We start from the raw sequence: 22,398 nt of genomic DNA on the forward strand, positions 1-22,398 counted from the left end.
TTTCCCTTTCTTTCTTTCTCTTTCTTTCTTTCTTTCTTTCTTTCTTTCTTTCTTTCTTTCTTTCTTTCTTTCTTTCTCTCTCTCTCTCTCTCTCTCTCTCTCTCTTTCTTTCTTTCTCTTTCTTTGAGACTGATTTATTTATTTTATGTATGAGTACACTGTTGCTATCTTCAGACACACCAGAAGAGGGCATAGGATCCTATTACAGATGGTTGTGAGCCACCATGTGGTTGCCGGAATTTGAACTCAGGACCTTCGGAAGAACAGTCAGTATTCTTAACCGCTGAGCCATCTCTCCAGCCCAACAAACTGTTTTCTTTCTTTTTTTTTATTATTTTTTATTATTACGTATTTTCCTCAATTACATTTAGAATGCTATCCCAAAAGTCCCCCATACCCTCCCCCCTACTTCCCTACCCACCCATTCCCATTTTTTGGCCCTGGTGTTCCCCTGTACTGGGGCATATAAAGTTTGCATGTCCAATGGGCCTCTCTTTCCAGTGATGGCCGACTAGGCCATCTTTTGATACATATGCAGCTAGAGACAAGAGCTCCGGGGGGTACTGGTTAGTTCATAATGTTGTTGCACCTACAGGGTTGCAGATCTCTTTAGCTCCTTGGATACTTTCTCTAGCTCCTCCATTGGGGCCCTGTGCTCTATCCAATAGCTGACTGTGAGCATCCACTTCTGTGTTTGCTAGGCCCCGGCCTAGTCTCACAAGAGACAGCTATATCACGGTCCTTTCAGCCAACGCTTGCTAGTAACAAACTGTTTTCTTATAGTGTCTGTTTTGTTTTCCCTTTTTCTTGATTTCAGTAACAGTCTTCCTGGTTTAAATCATCACATGTTAGAACAGGACTTTATTCTAAGTCAATAAGTATTAACTAAATGTTTGCTGTACATTAGGAGCCTTTGCAGACAGCGAATGGCCCTCTCTACCTTCACGGAGCTCCAACAGGTAAGATCACACAGGACAAATCATGACAGAACAAGTTCAGCCACCAGTGTTATGAACCCTAGGCCGAGAACATGTGACACCAAACCAGCCCAGCTCAGGCCAGGGAGTGCTCTCTTGCTAAACTATTTCAGCTGAGACACTGGGTTAAGAAGACTGAAGCAGGCAGATCTCTGAGTCTGAGGACAGTCTGGTCTACAAAATGAGTTCTAGGACAGCCAGAGACACACAGAGAAACCCTGTCTTGAAACCCCCCCCCCAAAAAAAGAAGAAGAAGAAGAAGAAGAAGAAGAAGAAGAAGAAGAAGAAGAAGAAGAAGAAGAAGAAGAAGAAGAAGAAGAAGAAGAAGAAAAAGGAGAAGGAAGAGAAGGAAAAGAGGAGATTTCATGATTTTTTTCCTTGGAGAAGGAACACAAAGGCATGTTGGGCTGAGGAAAGGCCAGTGTGAGTGTCGAGATACAGGAGGGACAAGACAAAGACGAGGTTGGAACTGTAGTGCACCATGCAGTGTGACTGACTGCTGAAACCCAAACAGCAGGCAGGGCTATGCCCAGCTCTGGTGAGCCGCAGGCTCTGGCTTTGCTAGGGATGGTAGGAGAGGCCTGTGACCCAGCACTCTGGAGGGAGAGAGGGCGAAGGATCAGAGTTTAAGATTATCCTCTGTTACATACTAAGTTAAGAGACCAGCCTGGGCTGAAACTTTAAGAGACCAGAAACTTTATCTCAAAGAAACAGACAAAAATGTAAAAAATAAATACATAAAATACTTTTATACCAAGAGCATTCGTAAATGGCAATGTGTACATCAGATGGAAGAATGACATGCTTAGAAACATGTTTTAGAAAGATCTCCCTGGCTGGGAGTATTGGCTAACACCTGTAGTCCCAGCTGTAGGAGGCTGAAGCAGGAGGATTACTACAAGTTAGAGGTCGGCTTATTATTCTATGTAAGCAGTTCTAGGACAGCCTGGGGTACAAAGCAAGACTCTGCCTGAAGCAAACCAAAACAATTACCAAAAATTTCGGAGGTGCTAAGGGAATAGTTGCTGGAGCCGGAGCTGGACTGGGTGAGGCCTAGGTAGAGGGCTCACAGGGAGGTAAGGAGAAGGGCAATGTAGACAGACTCAGACTCCGAAGACAGTGATGGTGCAGGGCTGGAAACAGAATAAAGGAGCAAAGGACACTGGGATATTTGCAGGGTGCAGACTAAGCTTGGAGGGGCAGGGGTGAGAAGCTTGAAAGGAGAGGAATAAAGTGGGGGTGACAGTGGGTCCCAGAACAGTTGCAGGCCAGCTCCGCAGAGGCCACGTCCCTAATTTGAGTCCAGCAATGCCATGTCCTCGACGAATCACATCCCCTGCTCATGACCCTTCACTAGACCTGTGCCCTGTATCAGCTCTAAAGGTCTCTCTGGAACCTTCTAAGCGTCTGGTCTTTATTTCCAGCCTAATTTCTTGGTACTCTTGGCTGCTCCTCATGAGAGGAATTTAGTCTGGCCTTTGTGGCCCTGCCAAGGCTGCTCCTCACGCTGTGGTAAGCCCCAGGCTCACTCTGGCCTCAATCAGGACACCTCCCTTAAGGCCCACCCTCTACTTTCTTAGTCACTTTCTACCCCAGTTCTAGTAGTGTTCTACTTTCAAAAAGTAATTTTTGAAAATTATGGTAGCGTCAGCCTCTTGACCTACACTACACCCTGTAGCAGGTGAAGAGAAAGGAGTGCTTGTCTCCTATACAATCACTGTACCCTGCCAATGCTCGGCTCCCCAGACGAGCTACGCGCAAGCTCTTACCATGGCAGGCCTGGGAGGCCAACACCTTCTGGACAGTCAGTGGCAGTGTCCCTTGGATACCTCCTGTGGTCTGGAGCAGCTACAGAATTAGTAAAAGGGAAATGAATGAAGCCTTGTGTGTGACATGTCCCTGTGACACTCCCAAATAAGAGAAAAGCTTACCTCCACTTGTTCTCGAATTAATTCCTAAAAAGCCAAAAGGAAAACAGGCATGAATTGGCTGTTCTGCTGTCCTTGCCCTTTTAGCAAAATCATCCTCAGTGAATAGAAACAACCCCAACGGTTAGGAAATGTGAGGACGTGAACTGAAAAAGTAAATGCATAGCCAGAGAGACCACAGCCGAGGGAAGGGAGCCTACAGTGTGAGAGAAGACCTCTGCCAGTAATACAAGAGGCTAACATTTAGATATATAAAGAGCTAAAGTGAAACACACACACACACACACAGCAAGACAAAAGTGCCGATCAGTAGATGAACAGACAATTCTCAAAAGAAATATCAATGGCATATATATATATATACACATATATATATATATACACACACACATACATACACACACACACACATATATATGTCTGTGTGTATATGTATATGTATATGTATATGTATATGTATATGTATATGTATATGTATATGTATATGTATATGTATATGTATATGTATATGTATATGTATATCTCCATCAGAAAGTGAGAATTAAACCTCCTGTGAGATTCCTTCTCACTGCAGTCAGAATTACTATCATTAAATCAAGTGAAGCCAGACTGGGGTGGGTGGTGCAACACCTTTGATCCCAGAGACTGGGAGGCAGAGGCAAGCAAATCTCTTAAGTTTGAGGCCAGTGCAAGTTCCACAAAAGCCAAGACTCTTACACAGAGTAACCTTGCCCTGAAAGACAAATACACAAACAAACAAACAAACCAAACCCCCCCACCCCAAAAAAAAAAGAAGATAGAAAACACCACATGGGCTGGATGGACTGTAGGAGGATGGACTGACTGTAGGAGGAGCCTCATCAGGGGTTGACTGGAATGGGAAGTGCTCGGCCACTACAAAACCCACTGTGAAGCCTTCTCAAAGGCTAAGGGAGAACTACCATGTGAGCCAGTGCTCCCCTCTCGGCATGCACCAGAAGGACTCCATCCCTCCATGGAGGGACTGCACATCCACGTCCACAGCTGCTCTTTCACAACGGGAAGAGCATGGAACCAAAAGAGATACCCATCTCCAGATGGACAGATAATCAAAACGTGGAAACACACCAAGTGAGGAAACCCAGGCCCACAAAGACAAGCACACATGTTGTCTCTCACACGCAGATCTTAGCTTCCAACAGGATGTGTTATCTAGGTGGGCAGAGGCTAGAAACTAGCAAGGGACTCCTGAGACAACCCAGTGGCTCTGAGGGGGTGAGGGTGAAGGGTGACAGGGACATTAAAGTGGAAAGGATCGGGGCAAAGGCGGGAGTGGGCGGGGAGATGGGGAGGAGGCCAGCAGGGGAGTCAGCCCAGAGAAAGGATGTGTGAACACTCCAGAAGGAAACCTGCTCCCCAGGGAGCCCGTGGTTAAGATTCAGGTTTGTTTTATTTTCATATCGTGTGTATGGGTGTTTCCCTCCGTGGACGTCAAGTTGAGAGGCTTATTTTCCAAAGCTCTCCTGAGAAGTTTCTCCTCCCCTGTATGTCTCTGTCCTTATGCAGAGTTTTTCCTTCAATACACTCTTCCTATGAAGGTCAGCCTGGTCTTGAACTTGTCATCCTCCTGCCTCAGTCTGCCCACACCACTTTAATTACAAAATAACTTAAAGCCTAGGCCCCATGAGATGCGCAGCAGGTAAGGGCACAAGCCCCAGGATTCCCAGGGTGGAAGGAGAGAACTGTTGTCACCCATGCACCCACACAAAAATAAAAAAGTAAAACCAACTAAACTACTTTTTTTTCTTTTTTCTTTTTTTAAGACAGGGTTTCTCTGTAGCCCTGGCTGTCCTGGCACTCACTTTGTAGACCAGCCTGGCCTCGAATTCAAATCTGTCTGCCTCTGCCTCTGCCTCTGGACTGCTGGAGTTAAAGGCGAGGGCCACCAGCACCAGCTAAAATGGAAAATTTTAATTACAGCTGATACTATTTAATGTTGCCAATTTGTTTAGCCTCTGGAGGTAAAAATAAAACAAAAAAAAACCCAAAAAAACAAAACAAAACAAAACAAAACAACAACAACCTGTCTCAAGGTATGGTACATTTAATATATTTTTAAAAGAATACAGAATTTATTACTTCTCGAAATCAGCCTTCTAAGATTACAACAGGATGATTTTCTTTTGAAACCTAGAAGTGAAATCAATCATTCTATGTCCTTCTCTCCGAAAGCTCGTCTGTAAAGCTTTATAAATGCTCATGGTTACCAAGATCTAGGCTCAAGGCCCTATAGGGTAACAAAAACACCACCTAACCTTCTGCAAAGCCCAGTACCTCAGGAATCAAGGCTAACTGTGTTGCTCTCTGATGTGTGAGTGGGACTGAAAAACACATCTGTAAGGCTGCAGAGGAAGAAGGGTCTCACTTTCCATTCATGGCTTACTTCAGTTAGTGCAGAACATTTTAATGATGTTAAAAGGCTCCGTCTTGCCAAGCATGATGGTACATGCCTTTAATCCCAGCAGGTGGACCTGTGAGTGAAGGCCAGAGCTACATAATGAGATCCAGCCTCAGACATCAAACTGGACCACAAATGGTAAGAATGTATCAATGACTCTATTGCTAAGAGAATTGCTCCAACTTCTTCCAAAGTCAAGGACTCTGCCTATCCACCTGACTTAATATAATCAAATTTTTCTGAAACCACAAACTTTGTTTCAATTTAAAGTAAACTCTTTTTTTAAAAGTAAGTAGTCTTTGAAGTCGCTTCAGGAGAGGTTTTTATTATAATGTTCTGGTTAGAACTTTAGGTATTTGAATTACAGTAAGATTCTCACAGATCCTATCTTTTGGATTCAACACAATTTGAATTCAAATCCAGAGCAGAAGTCTGAGAAGAAATGAGCTGTGTGGGCAGAGAAGAGCTCTGCTTAAAACAGAGCCAAGGCTGTCACCAACAGTGACTTAAGGGGTTGGAACAACATAGGCTAGATAGACCAGGAGCACCCTCAACCCTCAAACATACTCAAGTCCTGCAGCCTTCTGTCCAGCACACACAGACTCAACCACGCCTAACCTTCAGCCACCACCCCAGCTCCCTCTGGATACAGCCAGAGGCTTTGGTTTCTTTGTTTGTTTGGTTGGTTGGTTTTGGTTTTTCGAGACAGGGTTTCTCTGTGTAGCCCTAGCTGTCCTGGAACTCACTTTGTAGACCAGGCTGGCCTCCAACTCAGAAGTCCGCCTGCCTCTGCCTCCTGAGTGCTGGGATCAAAGGCGTGCACCACCACGCCCGGCTGAGGCTTTGGTTTCTTTTTACTTCAGCATTATGGAAGGAAACCTAAGGCTTGTCCTATGTAATCTGTAGTTCAAGGCTGGCTTTGAGCTTGTAATCCCCCTGCCTCAGTAATCCTCCAGAGTGCTGGAATTCCAGGTGTATGATGCCAGGTTGGCCAGGTCTCACTTTATGGCCACTGCTACCTCCCTCCCTCTGCCTGTAGCTTCCCCTCCATTACCTTCCTTGGACTCGTCCTTCCTCAGCATCTTCGGTCATCTCATGGCTCTTTCAGCCTCGCTTCCTTGACCTAGCACATCCTCTGCCTTCTGTTCTCCCCCCTCATCTATGCTCTCTCAGTCTCTTTGGCTCCTGGCCTTTTCTCACCTTCCAATGCTACCAAAGTGGGCATGCTTTTATTGCCAACAGATATGTACAACCCAGATTTCTGTTCTAGTTGCAAGAGCTGTACTGTAGTCTGCCAGGCCCCTGGCCACCCCAACCTGAAGGTATCGTCTCTGCATCTCTACACCTCTGCACTGAAGTGCCCACCCAGCAGGCATGCTGCTCTTTACTGCCTTCCTCTTTGGTGACACTACTGTCTGGTCACAAACTCAGGATCACCGAGATGAATCTTTCTCCTTTATTCTTTTGTGTTCTTTTTGCACCAGATCTTTTGGAGTCTCTCTCTCATCCAGGTATCAAATCTGTTCCTCTTTTCCATTCCCACTACTAATGACTTAATCTCCATCTTCTTGTATGGGAACAAGTACAATAGCCTTAACCACACACCCTGCTTCTACCTTTTCCTAGATTATCTGTCCTAACTCAGTCACTAAGTCTGTCTTCTGATTTTTGTGTATTATTTTATTACATTATTCGTGTATGCATATGTGTTCATTCATGCATGCATATGCACATGCCACGGTATGTATGTGGAGGTCAGTGGATAGCCTTAAGTGGTCAGTTTTCTCGTTCTGTCATGTAGGTCCTGAGGATCCAACTCAGGTCAGATATGGCCATAGAGCCTTTATCCACTGAGCTATCTGGCTGCCTGAGTGTTTTACCTAAACCTATGTATGTATGTGGATCACATGTGGGCCTGGTGAAGGCCAGAAAAGGGCAATGGCTCTCCAGGAACTAGAGTTAAAGATGGTTGAGAGCCAACACATAGGTAGTAGGAACAGAACCCAGGTCCTCTGCAAGGTGCTCTTAAGTTCTAAGCCATCTTTCCAGCCTCCCCCATCCCCTTTAAAAACACAAAGTCTCACAGTGAAACCCTAGTTAGCTTTAAGCTCCTTCCTCCTTCCTCCCCTCTTGCACACTGAAATGACTGACAGGGGCTACACATGTAGCTCTAACCCCCTCCCAATGACACCTCTATACTCCATATCCCACTGTGTTATAACTGCGTCCTTCCTCCTTACTGTGACCTCATACATCTGTCAATTTCCATCATCTGGCACTGTGAACATGACACAAACATGTGCAGACCGACGACAAAGATTGCAGTTAGCGGCCTCAGCAAGACTGCAAACGCGGAGGACGTGTCTTACCTCCACAATACTCTTAGTCACAGTAGAGCGTCCTCTTCGAAGCTCACTAGCTTCTCTCTCTACAAAGCAGAGCGGCACTTTTCCCACCAGGATCAGAGAATCACTAGCATCTGGAAAGAGCAACTCAAGCCCCAGATCTTCTAAATGTTTGTGGTAAGACCTAAGGAGACAGCCCCAGATGACAAGCATGACTTCACTCTCTCTGGAGCTAGCTCCAAACACTCCATCATTTTCAAAAGCTGCTATGACCTTTGGAAGTCGTATTGTTTTCCTGATGCTTATATGTGTTAGGATTTTATTATCAAATTTCCTTTCCAATCACAGTAATTCTCATTCACAGTTACACTTTCTAAGAACTCAGTTACTAGTGGTTGACTGTGATCCAAAAAAATAAATGGAAAATTCCAGAAGTAAACTTCATTTTAGGGACTGAGCAGGGGCCTTGCACATGCTAAGCATATGGTCTACCGCTGAGCTATGTCCCTGGCCATAAAACTTAAATTGCATGCCGCTCTGAGAAGCATGGTAAAGGCTCACGCCTGTCTGTTAGTCCCTTACTTATCATGTCACTAAGGCAGGTCACGTTTTTAAAAAAGGTGTATCTATTATCTTTGTACTTGATGTCTATGGATATTAGCCTGCGTGTATGTGTTCCACATGCTTGCCCCGCACCTGTGGAGTCCAGAAGAGGGGACGGGATCCTCTGGAACTGGAGTTACAGTTGGTTGTGAGACTTCATGTGGTTGCTAGAACCCAAACCTGGGTCCTCTGCAAAAGTATCGAGTGCTCCTAAGCAGTGAGCCACACCTCCAGCCCAGCTCTGCAGTCTATGCTGAAGTAACTCATTTGACTTTATGATGCTCCCCAAACACATTAAGTAGTGATGCAAAGGAGGCACCAAAGCATAAAATACTGAAGACTGACCATGGGAAAACCATATGTACACAGGCCTCACTCGGTAGTGACATTTTCAGGTATCCAATAGGGGTCCTGAACAAACCCATCACATATGAGGGAAGACTACTGTAGAGTAACTGATTTTCCTTCTGTTTTTCTATTGTGAGAACCAATTTACTTCTAAATCTTATTCTTAAGTTTCCATTCTTCACTAAGGAACTAATTTGCTGCCTGCATTTAAAGGAGTTTGGCTCAAAGAAGAGGTCTGACAATATTTTGAATCGGTGTTAAAAGAGGGAGGTAATTAACAGCTCCAAGACTGGGGATGTCCTGACTGGGGACGAGTTGGTGACAGTAAATAAGTGAATTGTGTTCTAGGGAAAGCTGCATTGGCAGCAGGGAGTAACCAGGCCTGAAACGAACGGACCATTTTCATTTTCAAAAAACATACACGTATCCGAAGTGGGGAAATGACCTATGCCGTGACCTGTCCTGTGACCTGTGCTGTGACCTGGCCCAGGGCTTTCCCCACCCTGGCATCCTGGTATTTTGCTTCTTTCATAATAAGATTATGGAAATGTAGAATCTAGAATGGACCAAGACAAGAAGAATGGAAACAATTATCTCCCTAACTTTGCTCAGAAACAGTGCAGCATAAACACTTGGCTGTTCCAAGAAGGAGAAGTGTTCTAAGCCAAATGCTGGAAAACATTACCAGGGAAATTCTATCCTATACTCAGTATCTATGCTATAGAGAGAAGAATGGCATTTGGGGTTAGAAGACAGGCTCTGAGCCTGCACTGCTAACCGTTAAGACCTTGGGTAAGCCATGCAACACTCTTTGTCTCAGTTTCCTTCTCTGGAAAGAAAAAAAGGAACATGCATGCAGAAACCTCACAGAGCTATGGTAAGTGTTACAGACCGACTGGCATCATGTCCTCAGGCTACTGACCGTAAGAGTCTCCTTTGTTCCTCTGACACGGTGATTGCCAGTGGAGGGATTATTGTGGAAGACAATAATTTCTTCCGGCCAGCGCTTTGTGGATCTTGTTTCTCATAGGAATCTATTGAGAGAGAGATGAACGAGAGAAGAATAAGGGAAGTCTTTTACATCAGTTTTACATAAGAAGACACTTGGTGAGCTGTGTGGTGGCAAGAGTTCTCTAGAACTGCATAGCGTGTTCAGTGTTCAGTTCTACAGTTTGAATTCTAAGCAAACTAAGGGACAGTCAGCCACTTGACTCATTTTAGCATTTCTTCAAAATAAGAAATAGAAGACTTAACTCTTACATCCACAACAAGGGATTAACGTGTGTGATATTGATACAGAGATACAAAATGTCTCTACACAGAACATCACATCTATACAATCCTCTAAGTCAAGATGGTTTCTTGGTTCCTTCAGAAAGGTTTCTCAGTCTTTGAAAAGAATTTGCCAGTATTATTCTTAAATAGTTGGCTTTTTATATGTATAGGTGTTTGGCCTGCTTGTGTGCCTTGTGCCCACAGAGGCCAGGGCAGAGAGCATCACAATCTGCAGAACTGGAGTTCTGAGCTGGGAGCTGCCATTTTGGTGCTGGGACACCTGGATCCTCTGTAAGAGCAGCTGCTGCTTTTAACTTCTGAGCCTTCTCTCCAGCCTCACATTATTTATTTATTTGTGTGTGTGTGTGTGTGTGTGTGTGTGTGTGTGTGTGTGTGTGTGTGTGTGTGTGTGTGTGATGTGTGTGCTTTGGTGTGGCGAGGGCTTTCCCACAGGCCATGACCCACACATGGAGATCAGGTCTCTCCTTCTGTACCATGTGGGCGACAGGGATTGAACGAGGTTGTCAGGCTTACTCTGCAAGTGCTCTGCCAGCTAAACCGCCTCACTCACCTGTAAGCTTGTTTTGAAAGAGCCCAAACTTTTATTTGTCCACATCTTGTATTTCCCATTTCTTTCTGATGACCTCCTTAGCCTGAGAGTCTTTAACTGCCACACCACAGCCCACCACTTTAATAACAGTTCTGGCCTTGGGCAAGCCATGGAAAGGTCGAGCCTCTCCATCTCCCTGTCTTCCTCTGACAATTTTTATGCAAAAAAAATTTTCACATTTTTGCACAGCCAGCTCATTTCTTGTGGTCATCAGCCTGCTTACAGTTGAGCACTCAGTGAGGAAGACACTTGAGCAACAAACATCAGCTTAGCATCTAGTGAGCGGAACAGGACCTTATTTTGCTGGCTGCCTGATGAGACTCAGCAACTGTCCTCCGAAGCCTCTCAAATACTGATCGGCACCACACCCTCGGCAGTCCTCACACCACTGCATTTCACCCACCAGAGGCACAAAGGAGGAATCGTATTAAGTCCTTACTCAAAGTAAGTAATTTTTCTCACTGTTTTTTTTAATTGTGTCTTTCCAAACTCTTGGGATTTCAATTTATAAGGCAAATAAAATATTAGTGACATAATTGCGATTCCAGTTCATGAAATGTCTCCCTGGATTCTCACTTAACTCTTTGACATTAAGGCTGTTCATTACTTTATCATAGGAATCAAAGATTTTCCCGATAATTTCAAAAGGGCATGGTGGTGCATATGTAATTTCAACATTTGGACAGCTAAGAGGATAGAGCACTCAAGGTTGAACTACACAGAGAAACTATGTGGTCGAGGTTTATTTTGGTTTTGTTATTTATTTATTTATTCATTTGTTTATTTATTTATTGTATTTTATCACTTGGTGAAGAAAAATGCCTCATGATGACAGAGATTGAAAAAAAAAAACCATCAAAAAGCACAGTGACTTTGGAAAGATACAGCTGAGGAGTACTCACGCTGGCTGCCCCGAAAGAGAAGATGGGATAAATACAGAATGTAAAGGAGGCTTCATTGCATTTCCTTTTGTGTCTTCTAGAATCACATCAGTGCGCTCACACTATTGATCCCCAAATAAATGAGATTTTAAAAATAAAAGTATTACATGGGACCTTGAGGACTGTGGGGAAGATTTACTGAGAGCACACAGCAGGGAGAGCACACAGCAGGGAGAGCACACAGCAGAGGGAGCACACAGCAGGGAGAGCACACAGCAGGGAGAGCACACAACAGGGAGAGAACAGAGCAGGGAGAGCACACAGCAGGGAGAGCACACAGCAGGGAGAGAACAGAGCAGGGAGAGAACAGAGCAGGGAGAGCACACAGCAGGGAGAGCACACAGCAGGGAGAGAACAGAGCAGGGAGAGCACACAGCAGGGAGAGCACACAGCAGGGAGAGAACAGAGCAGGGAGAGCACACAGCAGGGAGAGCACAGAGGAGGGAGAGCACACAGAAGGGAGAGCACACAGCAAGGAGGTTACACAGCAGGGAGAACACACAGTAGGGAAAACACATCGATACATGTATACTGTAAATGAGCTAGGACTAGGTGGAGAATAAATGTATAGTAAATGTGCCACTGACTAAATTGATCAGATCCACATGTTTGAAATAGCAAAGCAAATTCCAGCAGTCTTCCAGTGGTTTTCAGACTAGATGATCTCAGCTTAATTTTTCAAACATATAATGCAGTCTTCCTCACAGTTATGGTGTCAAAAACTCTCGTAGGTGTGCCAACTGCACTGGAGTCTTAAATCTCCTCTAACTACAGACAGATACTTACCAGTAATAAGCTGCTCCAAACGAATGCGTTCATGGGCAGCATGCTGGTCCACCAGGACTAACAGGTTTCCACCTACAAAATAATCCAGGATTACTGAAGTTTCCATATCAAGATTAAAAGAATCATAAAGTGTGGAAGGTGATAAAGACTGATTACTCAATTCATCTAATGACATATACATAAGATATACAATTGTGCTTTGATATTTTTGAGACAAGGTCTCACTATATAGCTTTAACAGGTCTGGAGCTTGTCTATCCACCAGGCTGGCCTTGAACTCACAGTGATCCACTTGCCTGTGCCTCCCACGTGTTGGGATTAAAGATGTGTGCTACCACAACCAAATCAATTATACTCTATATAAAAAAACCAAAACCCTGAAATTGTCAATAAATTACCAAATTTGTCCCTGGTGAAAAGCTCTGTAACTTATTTACATTTCATCTAGAAAAGGATAAATTTTGAAATACTCATGCAGACTTGGCTTTATTAAGTCAACTTTACAATGAAGAATCATTAGATAACACACTGCATACGTTATAGTCAGAGGCTTTTGATTTGCAATCTACTCTGAAACTCAAGAAGAATGTACTGATAACTTTAGATCAGAGGGCAGAACATTTTTTCTACAAACAGGAAGAATGGAAATATTTTATGCTTTTTAGGCCACATGGATGCTGTCATGACTACTCAACTATTTGTTTTGAGCTAAAGCAGCCATAGACAATCTGTGCCACTATAGCTGTGTTCCAATAAAACTTTATTTATGGACACTGAAGTAACTGCATAGAATGTGGCTGTGTCAAGAAGTCTTTTTATTTTTTCCTAACCATGTAAGGATGTAAAAATCATTATTTCCCTGGCTGCAGAAAAACAGACCCTCACTGTGTCTCCTCCCAGACGGCAGTTGTAGCTGTTTTAGCTTTCCTGGGTGAACCTGTCACCTGGAAACATGCTCAAACACAGAGTCAACAACCGGGGACAAGCTTCTGCAATTCTAACCAACAACCAGATGGCCTTGTCTGCTGGCCCCACTTTTAGGAGCTAGAGATATTTCAGAAGTTAAGAACACTTGTTGTTCTTACAGAAGATGTGGGTTTGATTTCTAACACCTACATGAGAGCTCACAACTATCTGTAATCCTGTTCCAGCAAATTTGAAGCCTTTATGTGGTATCTACATGTACTGTACACATGTGACACACATGCATACATGCAGAAAAAACATTCATACATATTAAATTTAAGTGAAATAAAATAAAATAAATTTAAAATATTTTAAATTATGTGTAGTTGTGTGTCTGTATGTGGGTGCTGGTGCACATGACTGCACATGGAAGCAGGTGCCCTCACAAGCCACCTTTCTGTGAGGCAGAACCTCAGGTAGCTGAGAGCCACCTGATGTGGGTGTTGGTGACAGAATTCTTGAGTATGCATTGCTAGCCACTGAGCCAAGTCTCCACCGATTACAGGCCTCACTTTTAAGAGCAGGGCTTCAGACTTTCAAGTACAAGCAAGGAGGCAAAGGGTCAAACCTACAGGGGAATCTCAGAGACAGAACAATTTTCCAAGACAATATTACCTTTTATAAGCTGTATTTGAATTGTTTTTGGCTTAAAGATTGACACTTATTGTTATTAATCATATTGAAATAAAAGTTCTTCTCTTGAATTTGATCAAAATAGAAAGTGTCTTTTTCCTATTTCTATTAAAAGATGAAGCATTTTTCTATGACACTGACAGTTTTAACTGTCAACCGAGAAAAGCCTCAACTGTCCAGGCAGGTTGGCCTGTGGACACGATGTAGAGGTCTGTCTTCATTTAGCTGCCTGAAAGTATGGGGCACTGTGCCCTGGGTTTGTGGCCCCAACAGGACAAGCAGACAAAGCAAGGCAAGCAGATGGTTTGCCTGCACTCATTTCTCTTCTCTAGACTGTGGGTGGGATGTGACTAGCTTCTTCAAATTCCTGCCTTATTTCTTTCCAGTGATGGAATGTAATCTGGGGGTGTGAGCTACAATAAACTCTTCCCTAAGAAGCTTTGTGAGTGTGTTTTCTCAGCCACAGAAATGACGCTAGGGGAGATACCATCAAGCTCACAGCAGAAAGCCCAAGATTTAAAGAAAACAGAAACAGAGGAGATGCACGGTATTTCATATTTCAGGCTGGCTGCAGACTGACAGGTGACAATAACCTTGTCTTCAACTACACAGCAAATTGTAGTTGCCTGATAGGTAAGCTTTCTACCAATTGAGCAATACCTCTCACCTCTCAAACTTTCTGGTGTGTGTGTGTGTGTGTGTGTGTGTGTGTGTGTGTGTGTTTACAAGGCGGACGTCAATCTCAGGTGATGCTCTTTAGACACTCCATCTTTCTTGGAAAGGGTTTCTCACTAGCTTGGAGCTCGTCCATCAAGTCCATTAGGCTCACCAGCCGGTCAGCCCCGGGGACTCACCTGTCTCTCTGCCTCTCCACCTCTGGGATTATAATTGCATGCTAGCACACTCATCTGTTTTTTTAAAAATTTCTCTTATTAATAAACTAATCATTTTGAGGTTAGCAAACAGAGGAATTAATTTCATGATGGCATCTACATAAATATGTGTCATATTTTGTTTTGTTTTGTTTTTTTGACATAGGATTTCTCTGTGTAGTTCTGGCTGTCTTGGAACTCACTTTGTACACCAGGCTGCCCTTGAGCTCACATAGATCTGCCTGCCTCTGCCTCCTGTACTGGGATTAAAGGCCTGTGCCACCACAGCCCAGCATATACTTGGTTTTCATTTGTTCTCTTTAGACATGTGCTTTTTGGTTTTTGATTTTTTATTTTAAGACAGGGTTCCTCTGTGTGGCCCTGTCCTAGAACTTGCTCTGTAGACCATGTTGGTCTCAAACTCACAGAGATCTGCCTGCCTTTGTCTCCCTCTGAGGGCTGGGATTAACGGCACGTGCCACCACCACCCAACTTTAAATATGTTTTAACTTTTATGACATATGTTAGGATGCATTTAAAATTGAAGAATAGAAAGGAGATGTGGATTTGGGATTTTTGTTTCCTTATCCATGCTCTAACATAGAATCTTAAAATTATTGATGTGGGTTCTGGGCCTTGAACTTAAGTTCTCCTGCTTGTGAGGCAAACACTCTACTAACTAAGGCTCTCCGGGCCCCATAGCTGACTTCTGACAACAGCTATAACACAGGAATGCCCCCATGTTAACTACTGATATTCTTTGAGGCTAGGAAGAACAGCTGCTATGTTTGTTTGTTTGTTTGTTTGTTTGTTTTTCGAGACAGGGTTTCTCTGTATAGCCCTGGCTGTCCTGGAACTCACTTTTAGACCAGGCTGGCCCCGAACTCAGAAATCTGCCTGCCTCTGCCTCCCGAGTGCTGGGATTAAAGGCGTGCGCCACCACTCCCGGCTGCAGCTGCTATTTCTGATGAACACTGGGCAAAACCACAGAAAAAGCCACACCCTTCAAAGGAGTGGCTTGAACATCAACACAAACTACCAAACTCAGAAACACCATGAAATCAGGCCTGTACCTAACAGAAAAACAGCTTATCTTTCCATTGTCTATACAATGTTATGAGCTTTTCATTTCTTGAATGAAGCAGAATACAGAAAGACAATTTGTTCACAGACGCCATCATTTTGACATCACAACAGGACAGAAGTTCTATGAGATGTTTTCATGTTACATTCTTAGCACATAAAATAGAATTTTAAATAATGGGTACTTGATAACTATTTATATAATAAATTTATTCTTTAGAATGGATAACTGAATTAACATAGCTCAAGGTAGGAAGAACTATGCCTTAGTTATTGGTTTCACTGAAATTTAGAGCAATAACATGTATCCAATTAAAATATGTCAATATTAATTAGGAGTGATGACGACACATGTCTTTAACCCTGGCACTCAGGAAGAACATAATCTTGTGAATTCAAAGCCAACCTGGTCTACATAGAGAGTTCCAGGTCAGCCAGGGCTATACAATAAAAAAACTGTCTCAAAAACAAAAACAAAAATAAGACAAACAGGCAAATATAAAGATTAAAATATGTCAACTTAGGAATAGGTTGCATATTTATGACTAGAAATAAAAACACTCACATTTGGTTCGGAGGAAAATATTAAACTTTGTTTCTGACGGTCTCATGAAAAACAGCTCAGGCTGGTCTTGAACTTGCTATTTAGCTAAGGAAGATGCTACCGCTGCCTTCCTCTTCCTGGACTTATAGAACATGCTCAGTCTTATACAGTGCTGGGGTTGAACCCAGGCTTTCATCCACACCAGGAAGCATGCTAGCAACAGAGCTACATCCTCAGCCTCAAGAGAATTCTCTTGGAGCTGGAAAGATGGCTCAGCAGTTAAGAACACTGACTACTCTTCCGGAGGTCATGAGTTCAAATCCCAGCAATCACATGGTGGCTCACAACCATCCCAAATGAGAAACAAATAAAGAACCTATGGGTCAAAGCAAACGAGGCAGGAAGGAGTGGGGGGGGGGGCGGAGCAAGAGGGAGAAAGGGAAGGGGGAAGAGAAGAGAAGAGAAGAGAAGAGAAGAGAAGAGAAGAGAAGAGAAGAGAAGAGAAGAGAAGAGAAGAAAATTCTCTCATCCTGGTTTTGCTCCTGAAAAGAATCTGGTTAGGGGGTGATGGCACACATCTTTAATCCCATCACTTGGGAGCCAGAGGCAATAAAATCTCTGTGAGTTGGAAGCCAGACTGGTTTACAGAGTAAGTTCCAAGATAGCCAGAAACCCTGTCTCAAAATACACCCCTCCAAAAGAATGTGAAGAATACTCTTTGGTAGCATATCCAACAATAAATATAAACTCTCAAGAGAAGTTTAACTAGTGGCCTTTTGTCGTTTCTTTGAAGACACAGTTTCTGTGCTCACGCTCATCCTGGGTGCCACTGGCTGACATCTTGGTATTTCAAAACTCACAGAATTTCAAGTAATCAAAACTTCAGGGCTGGAGAGAAGGCTCAGCAGGCCAGACACTTGCTGCCCAGCCTGAAGACCTGAGTTCAAACCCAGGACCCAAAAGGTAGCGGGAGAGAACCAACTCCTGTACCAAACCCTGAACAGACTATTTTTGTCTAGATCTATAAATCTATGCTAAAGTTCAACTTATAAGTTAGGTACAGAGGCTGCAGTGGTCCACACGACTCTCTGAGCTTCGCCATGCCGCCCAAAGACGACAAGAAGAAGAAAGATGCCAAGAAGAAGAAAGACGCCGGAAAGTCAGCCAAAAAGGACAAAGACCCAGTAAATAAATCTGGTGGCAAGGCCAAAAAGAAGAAGTGGTCCAAAGGCAAAGTTCAGGACAAGTTGAACAATCTTGTCCTGTTTGACAAAGCGACATACGACAAACTCTATAAGGAAGTTCCCAACTATAAGCTTATTACTCCAGCCGTGGTCTCCGAGAGACTGAAGATTCGCGGTTCCTTGGCCAGGGCAGCCCTCCAGGAACTCCTTAGTAAAGGACTTATCAAGCTGGTTTCAAAGCACAGAGTCCAGTCATTTACCCCAGAAACACAAAGGGTGGAGACGCCCCAGCTGCGGGTGAAGAGCATGAGCAGGTTCAATCAGCTGTGCATTTGGGAAAATAAAACTTTATTGAATCAAAAAAAAAAGTTAGGTACAGCAATAAATTAACAATAATTAATAATAAAACAGGCCAGGGGTGTGGCTCAGTGCTACGAGTACTTGTATAGCATACCCAGTACTATAAACATAAATAAGTAATAAAGGCTAACAACAAGATGCTAACATCATTTCTATCATACTCTATGCATCATTACAATAACGCTTCCGGGGACACCTGACAGTACTGTACAGTTCCCCTGGTGATGTACGCAGGGGCTGAGTGCCAGCTGAGTGTCAGGCAGCCAGGATACACAGCAGGGACACACTGCACAGAGGAGTGACCTGCAACTTGGGTGGACCACAGTGAGATGACAGGACATTTCATCATACTATTCAGAGGAGGGTGAAACCTAAAACTTGTAAGTTGCCTATTTCTGGAATTTTCCACTTAATATTCTGACCTTGGTTGACTGTGGGTAACTGAAACCGAGGGGAGCAAGACCACAGAACAGGCAGACAACTGTAATTGTACTCAGAATTCTCATGGAAAGGAAACCTCCCCTCTCTCTGCTGGTCCCTCCCTTCCAGGGCTCAGATTTCCTCAGAGCAGCCATGGTTTCTGCCCCATCTCTTCCGTCAGACAGCTCTCAGTCTCAGGGCCAAGGCACAGTCACAAAACTCAACAGTGCCCAGTACAGCAGCAGCTGTGTGAGGTCCTAGATGCAGCACGACAGCCTTCCTTCTCTGCATTTCTCTAGCCATTCCTTCTCTTCTGCCCGGGCCTTTCTAGTCAGCTGTGGTTACATGTTAGAATTATTCTAGACTCAGGGCCATTTCTCACTCTCTATATTTCTAGGTGATAAAACTTATATCACTAATAACTAACTTTATGCTGACACTCAAATTTACATCACCTGATCAGAACACTTGAGTCTATACCTGCACAAGCCAAACACATTTTTGCCAGCTCTTCTTTAATACTTATTTCAAAGAGAATTTAGATTGACTTGTGATTTTTGTCCTTCTAGCCTGTTCCAATTCTAATCTGGTCTTAGAACATTGTCGTCCACTTGGCGGCCACAGTGGTCAAAAAATTAAGCATTATCTTTGCCATTCCTCTCCCATAACAACCTATCAACGACTCTGTTCACTTTATCTCCTGCTTTCTCACTGCATCCACAGTTGTTGTTTCTTTGTTTTATTTGAGACGAGGTCACACGTGGTAGCCCAGGCTATAGTATATAGTCTTGCATCTCCTGCCTTGGTCTTCCGAGTGCTGGATTGTCCGTCCACATACAATGAACACTCAGTTCTAATGCTTTCACTTCTCCTTCACTATTTCTTAGATGCTGCAATATCTCCTTAACTGTCTCTGTGGAATCCAGAACTGCACACAAACTCACTCCATTCTCCATATTGCAACTAGAACAGTCCTAAAACGCAACATGACATAACACTGTTTCCAGCTAGTGTTGGGACACAGCAAAGCTTGAAGCTGACATTTAATATCTGGCTGCTACTTCCTTCCCAGCTTTATCTGCAGCCTTACTGCCTGCTCCACCTGACAAACAGGAAATTACTACTTCCTTTCTTGACATGCTCATACTTCAGGCTCACTCTACCAAGGTCTGCTGACCTCTCTGACAAGATCGAAATTCCCAACATCAGTTCTTACACCACATTTCACTTCCCCATTAAGAGATACTGTTAAATTTTTATGTGTTTGTGTGACTGTTATCTATTTTTTCTTATCATTGTACTCCTAGAGCTTGGTAAACTCCCTAGCAAACAACAGGCATTAAATAATATTTGTTGAATGATTTATATAGGAACTATTGCCTCATTAATTCAAGTTACGAACCAATTCTGTTTAATTTTTTTAACTTTATGTGCATACATGTTTAGCCTATGTATCTATGCACCACACGCATGCCTGGTGTTCAAGAAGGCTGACAGCACCAGATCCCCTAGGACTGGAGTTACAAACAGCTGTAAGCCACTCTACAGATGCTGGGAATCTAACCCAGGTCCTCTGTTAGAGAGGCCAGTGTTCTTCACAGCCAAGCCATCTCTCCAGACTCCTGATTCTATGTAAACACTTGATAAACCTAGCAAAACACATTACATAAATTTATATAAACTTATTACTATAGATGAAAACACTGTACAAGGTGCTGGGGGATGGGTCAATGGGTAAAGCACTTGCCTTGCAACCACAAGGACTTGAGTTGGAGCCTGAGAATCCATGTAAAATTGCCTGGTATGGTGGTACATCCTTGTAACCTCCAAGCTACAGAGGTGGAGACAAGAAGATGCCTGGGGCTCACTGGCCAGCCAGGGCTGCCTAACTGGTGAGCTCCAGACAACTTAGAAATTAGAAACACTGTCTGACAGGAGATGGATGCCATCCCTGAACTGCCACCCATGATTATTCTTTAATGTCCACATGTGTACATGAACACCTGTGTATACAGACATTTATAGAGTCATTTCAGGTGTGGGGTCTGGGAACTCAGGAGGAGAATACTCGCTGTGCAAGCATGAAGATGTGAGTTTGGACCCCTAGCATCCACACAAAAGCTTGAATGTGGTGGCCCATACCTGCAGCCGAAGCAATGGGAAAGGCTGGGACAGGCAGATGAGGCCGATGTACCACTGCTGGCCAGCCAGTCTAACACAAACAGTAGGCCTCAGGTTTACAAGAAACTTGTCCCAAAAAATTGGATACAAAGTACTGTAGGAAGGCACCTTAAGTTACCCCTGGCCTCCACATGTCTCACACACACACACACACACACACACACACACACACACACACAAGTCTATAACATATTTTAAAAGAGTAGAAAATGAAATTCTCCCTTTGCCCATTTTCATTTCACTTCCGAGGCAATTACTATTAGTAGTTCTTACTACTACGAGGAGTGAACTACTATTACTAGTTTAATGAGCCAGGTGTTGTGTGGTACAGGCCTGTGCCATCCGAGTCAGGCTGAGGCATTAGGACTGCCATGAGTATGAGACAATCCTGGGCTACATCTCAAAAGACTAAAAACGTACTATGCATCTTATTTACGTGTGTGTTGATGCGCTGACAGGTCATGTACTTTACAATGTGCTTCAGGTTCTCACTTTAGGTCGGTTTTCCTTTATCTGTTGGTTTTTTTTTGTTTGTTTTTTGTTTTTTGTTTTTTTTTTAATCCCACACAAATTGTTGTACCCCACAAATACTCTAAAAGGCAATTATCACCCAGACGGCTCATTAGTGAAGCAGAACTCCTTGCTTACCTGTTCGGCCATCCTCATCCATCCTCGTGCTCATTAAGCAGGCAATAAACTTGTTATCCACTTGCTGGAGAACCTGCGATTCACGGAGATAAGTCATGTGACACTAACCAAAAATTAGCAAACGCTTACCTGCATAAAGAGGTAAGACAATACTCAACTTGCTATACCCACAGCCGAGACCCAGTGGAGGAGCCAGTGAGAAGGCTCCACAGGAGACGGTGCTTGTCACAAACCTCATTACCTGACTTTCACCTTTGGGATTCACGTTCTAGTTTATTCCAATTCTGAAAGCAAGGAGACTGAGACAGAGCAGTGTACAGACAACACAGCAGAAAAGGACAAGAGTCACGGGTCCTCTTATTAACGAACCTCCCAGTCTATGGCTTCCTTAGCCTCACAGAGAGAGGATCGCTTAAAAGTGAGTATTTTTGCAGTTAACAACAGTGTTGATTTATAAATAATTTTTTGGTATTTTTTCATATTGTTATAAAATATAAAATTGAAATATAATTCTCTGCAGAAATGTTAACAGTCCATGATACTATCAGCCTAAACTATAATCCAGCCCCTGAAAACCTGCTCACACAATTAAAGGTATTCTTCTTGGCTATTAAAATTAATCTGGATTTTTTTTCCCCTGAAGATAAAACTCAAGGTTCCAGCTGGGAAATGGTGGCATTAGAGGACAGCCTGGTTTATAGAGCAAGTTTCAGGACAGCCAGAGCTACACAGAGAAACCCTGGCTTGAAACATAAACAAAAAATATATTTAAAAGTAAAATTAATAATAATAATGATGATGATGATGATTTAAGATTCCAGTCAGATTATAAGCAAAGAAACCCATGTCTGACACCTAGTCTTGGTTGTCAAATTGACCACATCTGGAATTAACCAAAACCCAAAAGTTGGTATACTTGTGTGGGATTTTTTTCCCCTTGATTAAATCATTTTCAACCCACTTCTAATCCAGATCTTTTGAAAGAGAAGATTCACCTTTAATCTGGCTACACTTCTTGCTGGCACAGGACACAGAGAGAAGACGTTTGCTTGCCCTCACTCCTGCCGGCAAGTCCGTTCCTTCACTGGCACTAGGCCGACTTCTTCAGGCTTATGTTGTAAACTGAAGACCAGCTGAGACATCCAGCCTTGTGAACCTAACAACTACTGTATTCTTGAACATTCCATTGGTAGACAGCCATTGTTGGACTCCTTGGACCATAGCTTGAAAGCCATTCTATGTATATACACAATATGT

At 43.4% G+C, this 22,398-nt stretch overlaps 1 protein-coding gene, 1 non-coding gene and 1 pseudogene across 6 annotated transcripts in view; 1 reads left to right on the forward strand and 2 right to left on the reverse strand.

Moving 5' to 3' along the window:
• Positions 1–22,398, reverse strand: part of Mlh3 (mutL homolog 3) — a 36,182-nt gene that overhangs the window by 3,586 nt on the left and 10,198 nt on the right. For all 5 annotated transcript variants that reach the window (XM_006515703.4, NM_175337.2, NM_001304475.1 and 2 more), the window contains 6 exons: positions 21,142–21,214; positions 12,251–12,322; positions 9,561–9,672; positions 7,712–7,871; positions 2,909–2,932; positions 2,747–2,825 (listed from right to left, as the gene is read on the reverse strand). In XM_006515703.4, the coding sequence (XP_006515766.1) occupies positions 2,747–2,825; positions 2,909–2,932; positions 7,712–7,871; positions 9,561–9,672; positions 12,251–12,322; positions 21,142–21,214 (520 nt within the window). The remainder of the gene's footprint in view (positions 1–2,746; positions 2,826–2,908; positions 2,933–7,711; positions 7,872–9,560; positions 9,673–12,250; positions 12,323–21,141; positions 21,215–22,398) is intronic.
• On the reverse strand, positions 7,872–7,934 carry Mir6938 (microRNA 6938). The gene has a single exon (NR_105903.1). It is a non-coding gene; the product is annotated as a microRNA 6938 (primary transcript).
• On the forward strand, positions 17,449–17,876 carry Gm46369 (annotated as a pseudogene).

This window comes from Mus musculus, chromosome 12, assembly GCF_000001635.26.
Source record: "Mus musculus strain C57BL/6J chromosome 12, GRCm38.p6 C57BL/6J".
Lineage (NCBI taxonomy): Eukaryota > Metazoa > Chordata > Mammalia > Rodentia > Muridae > Mus > Mus musculus.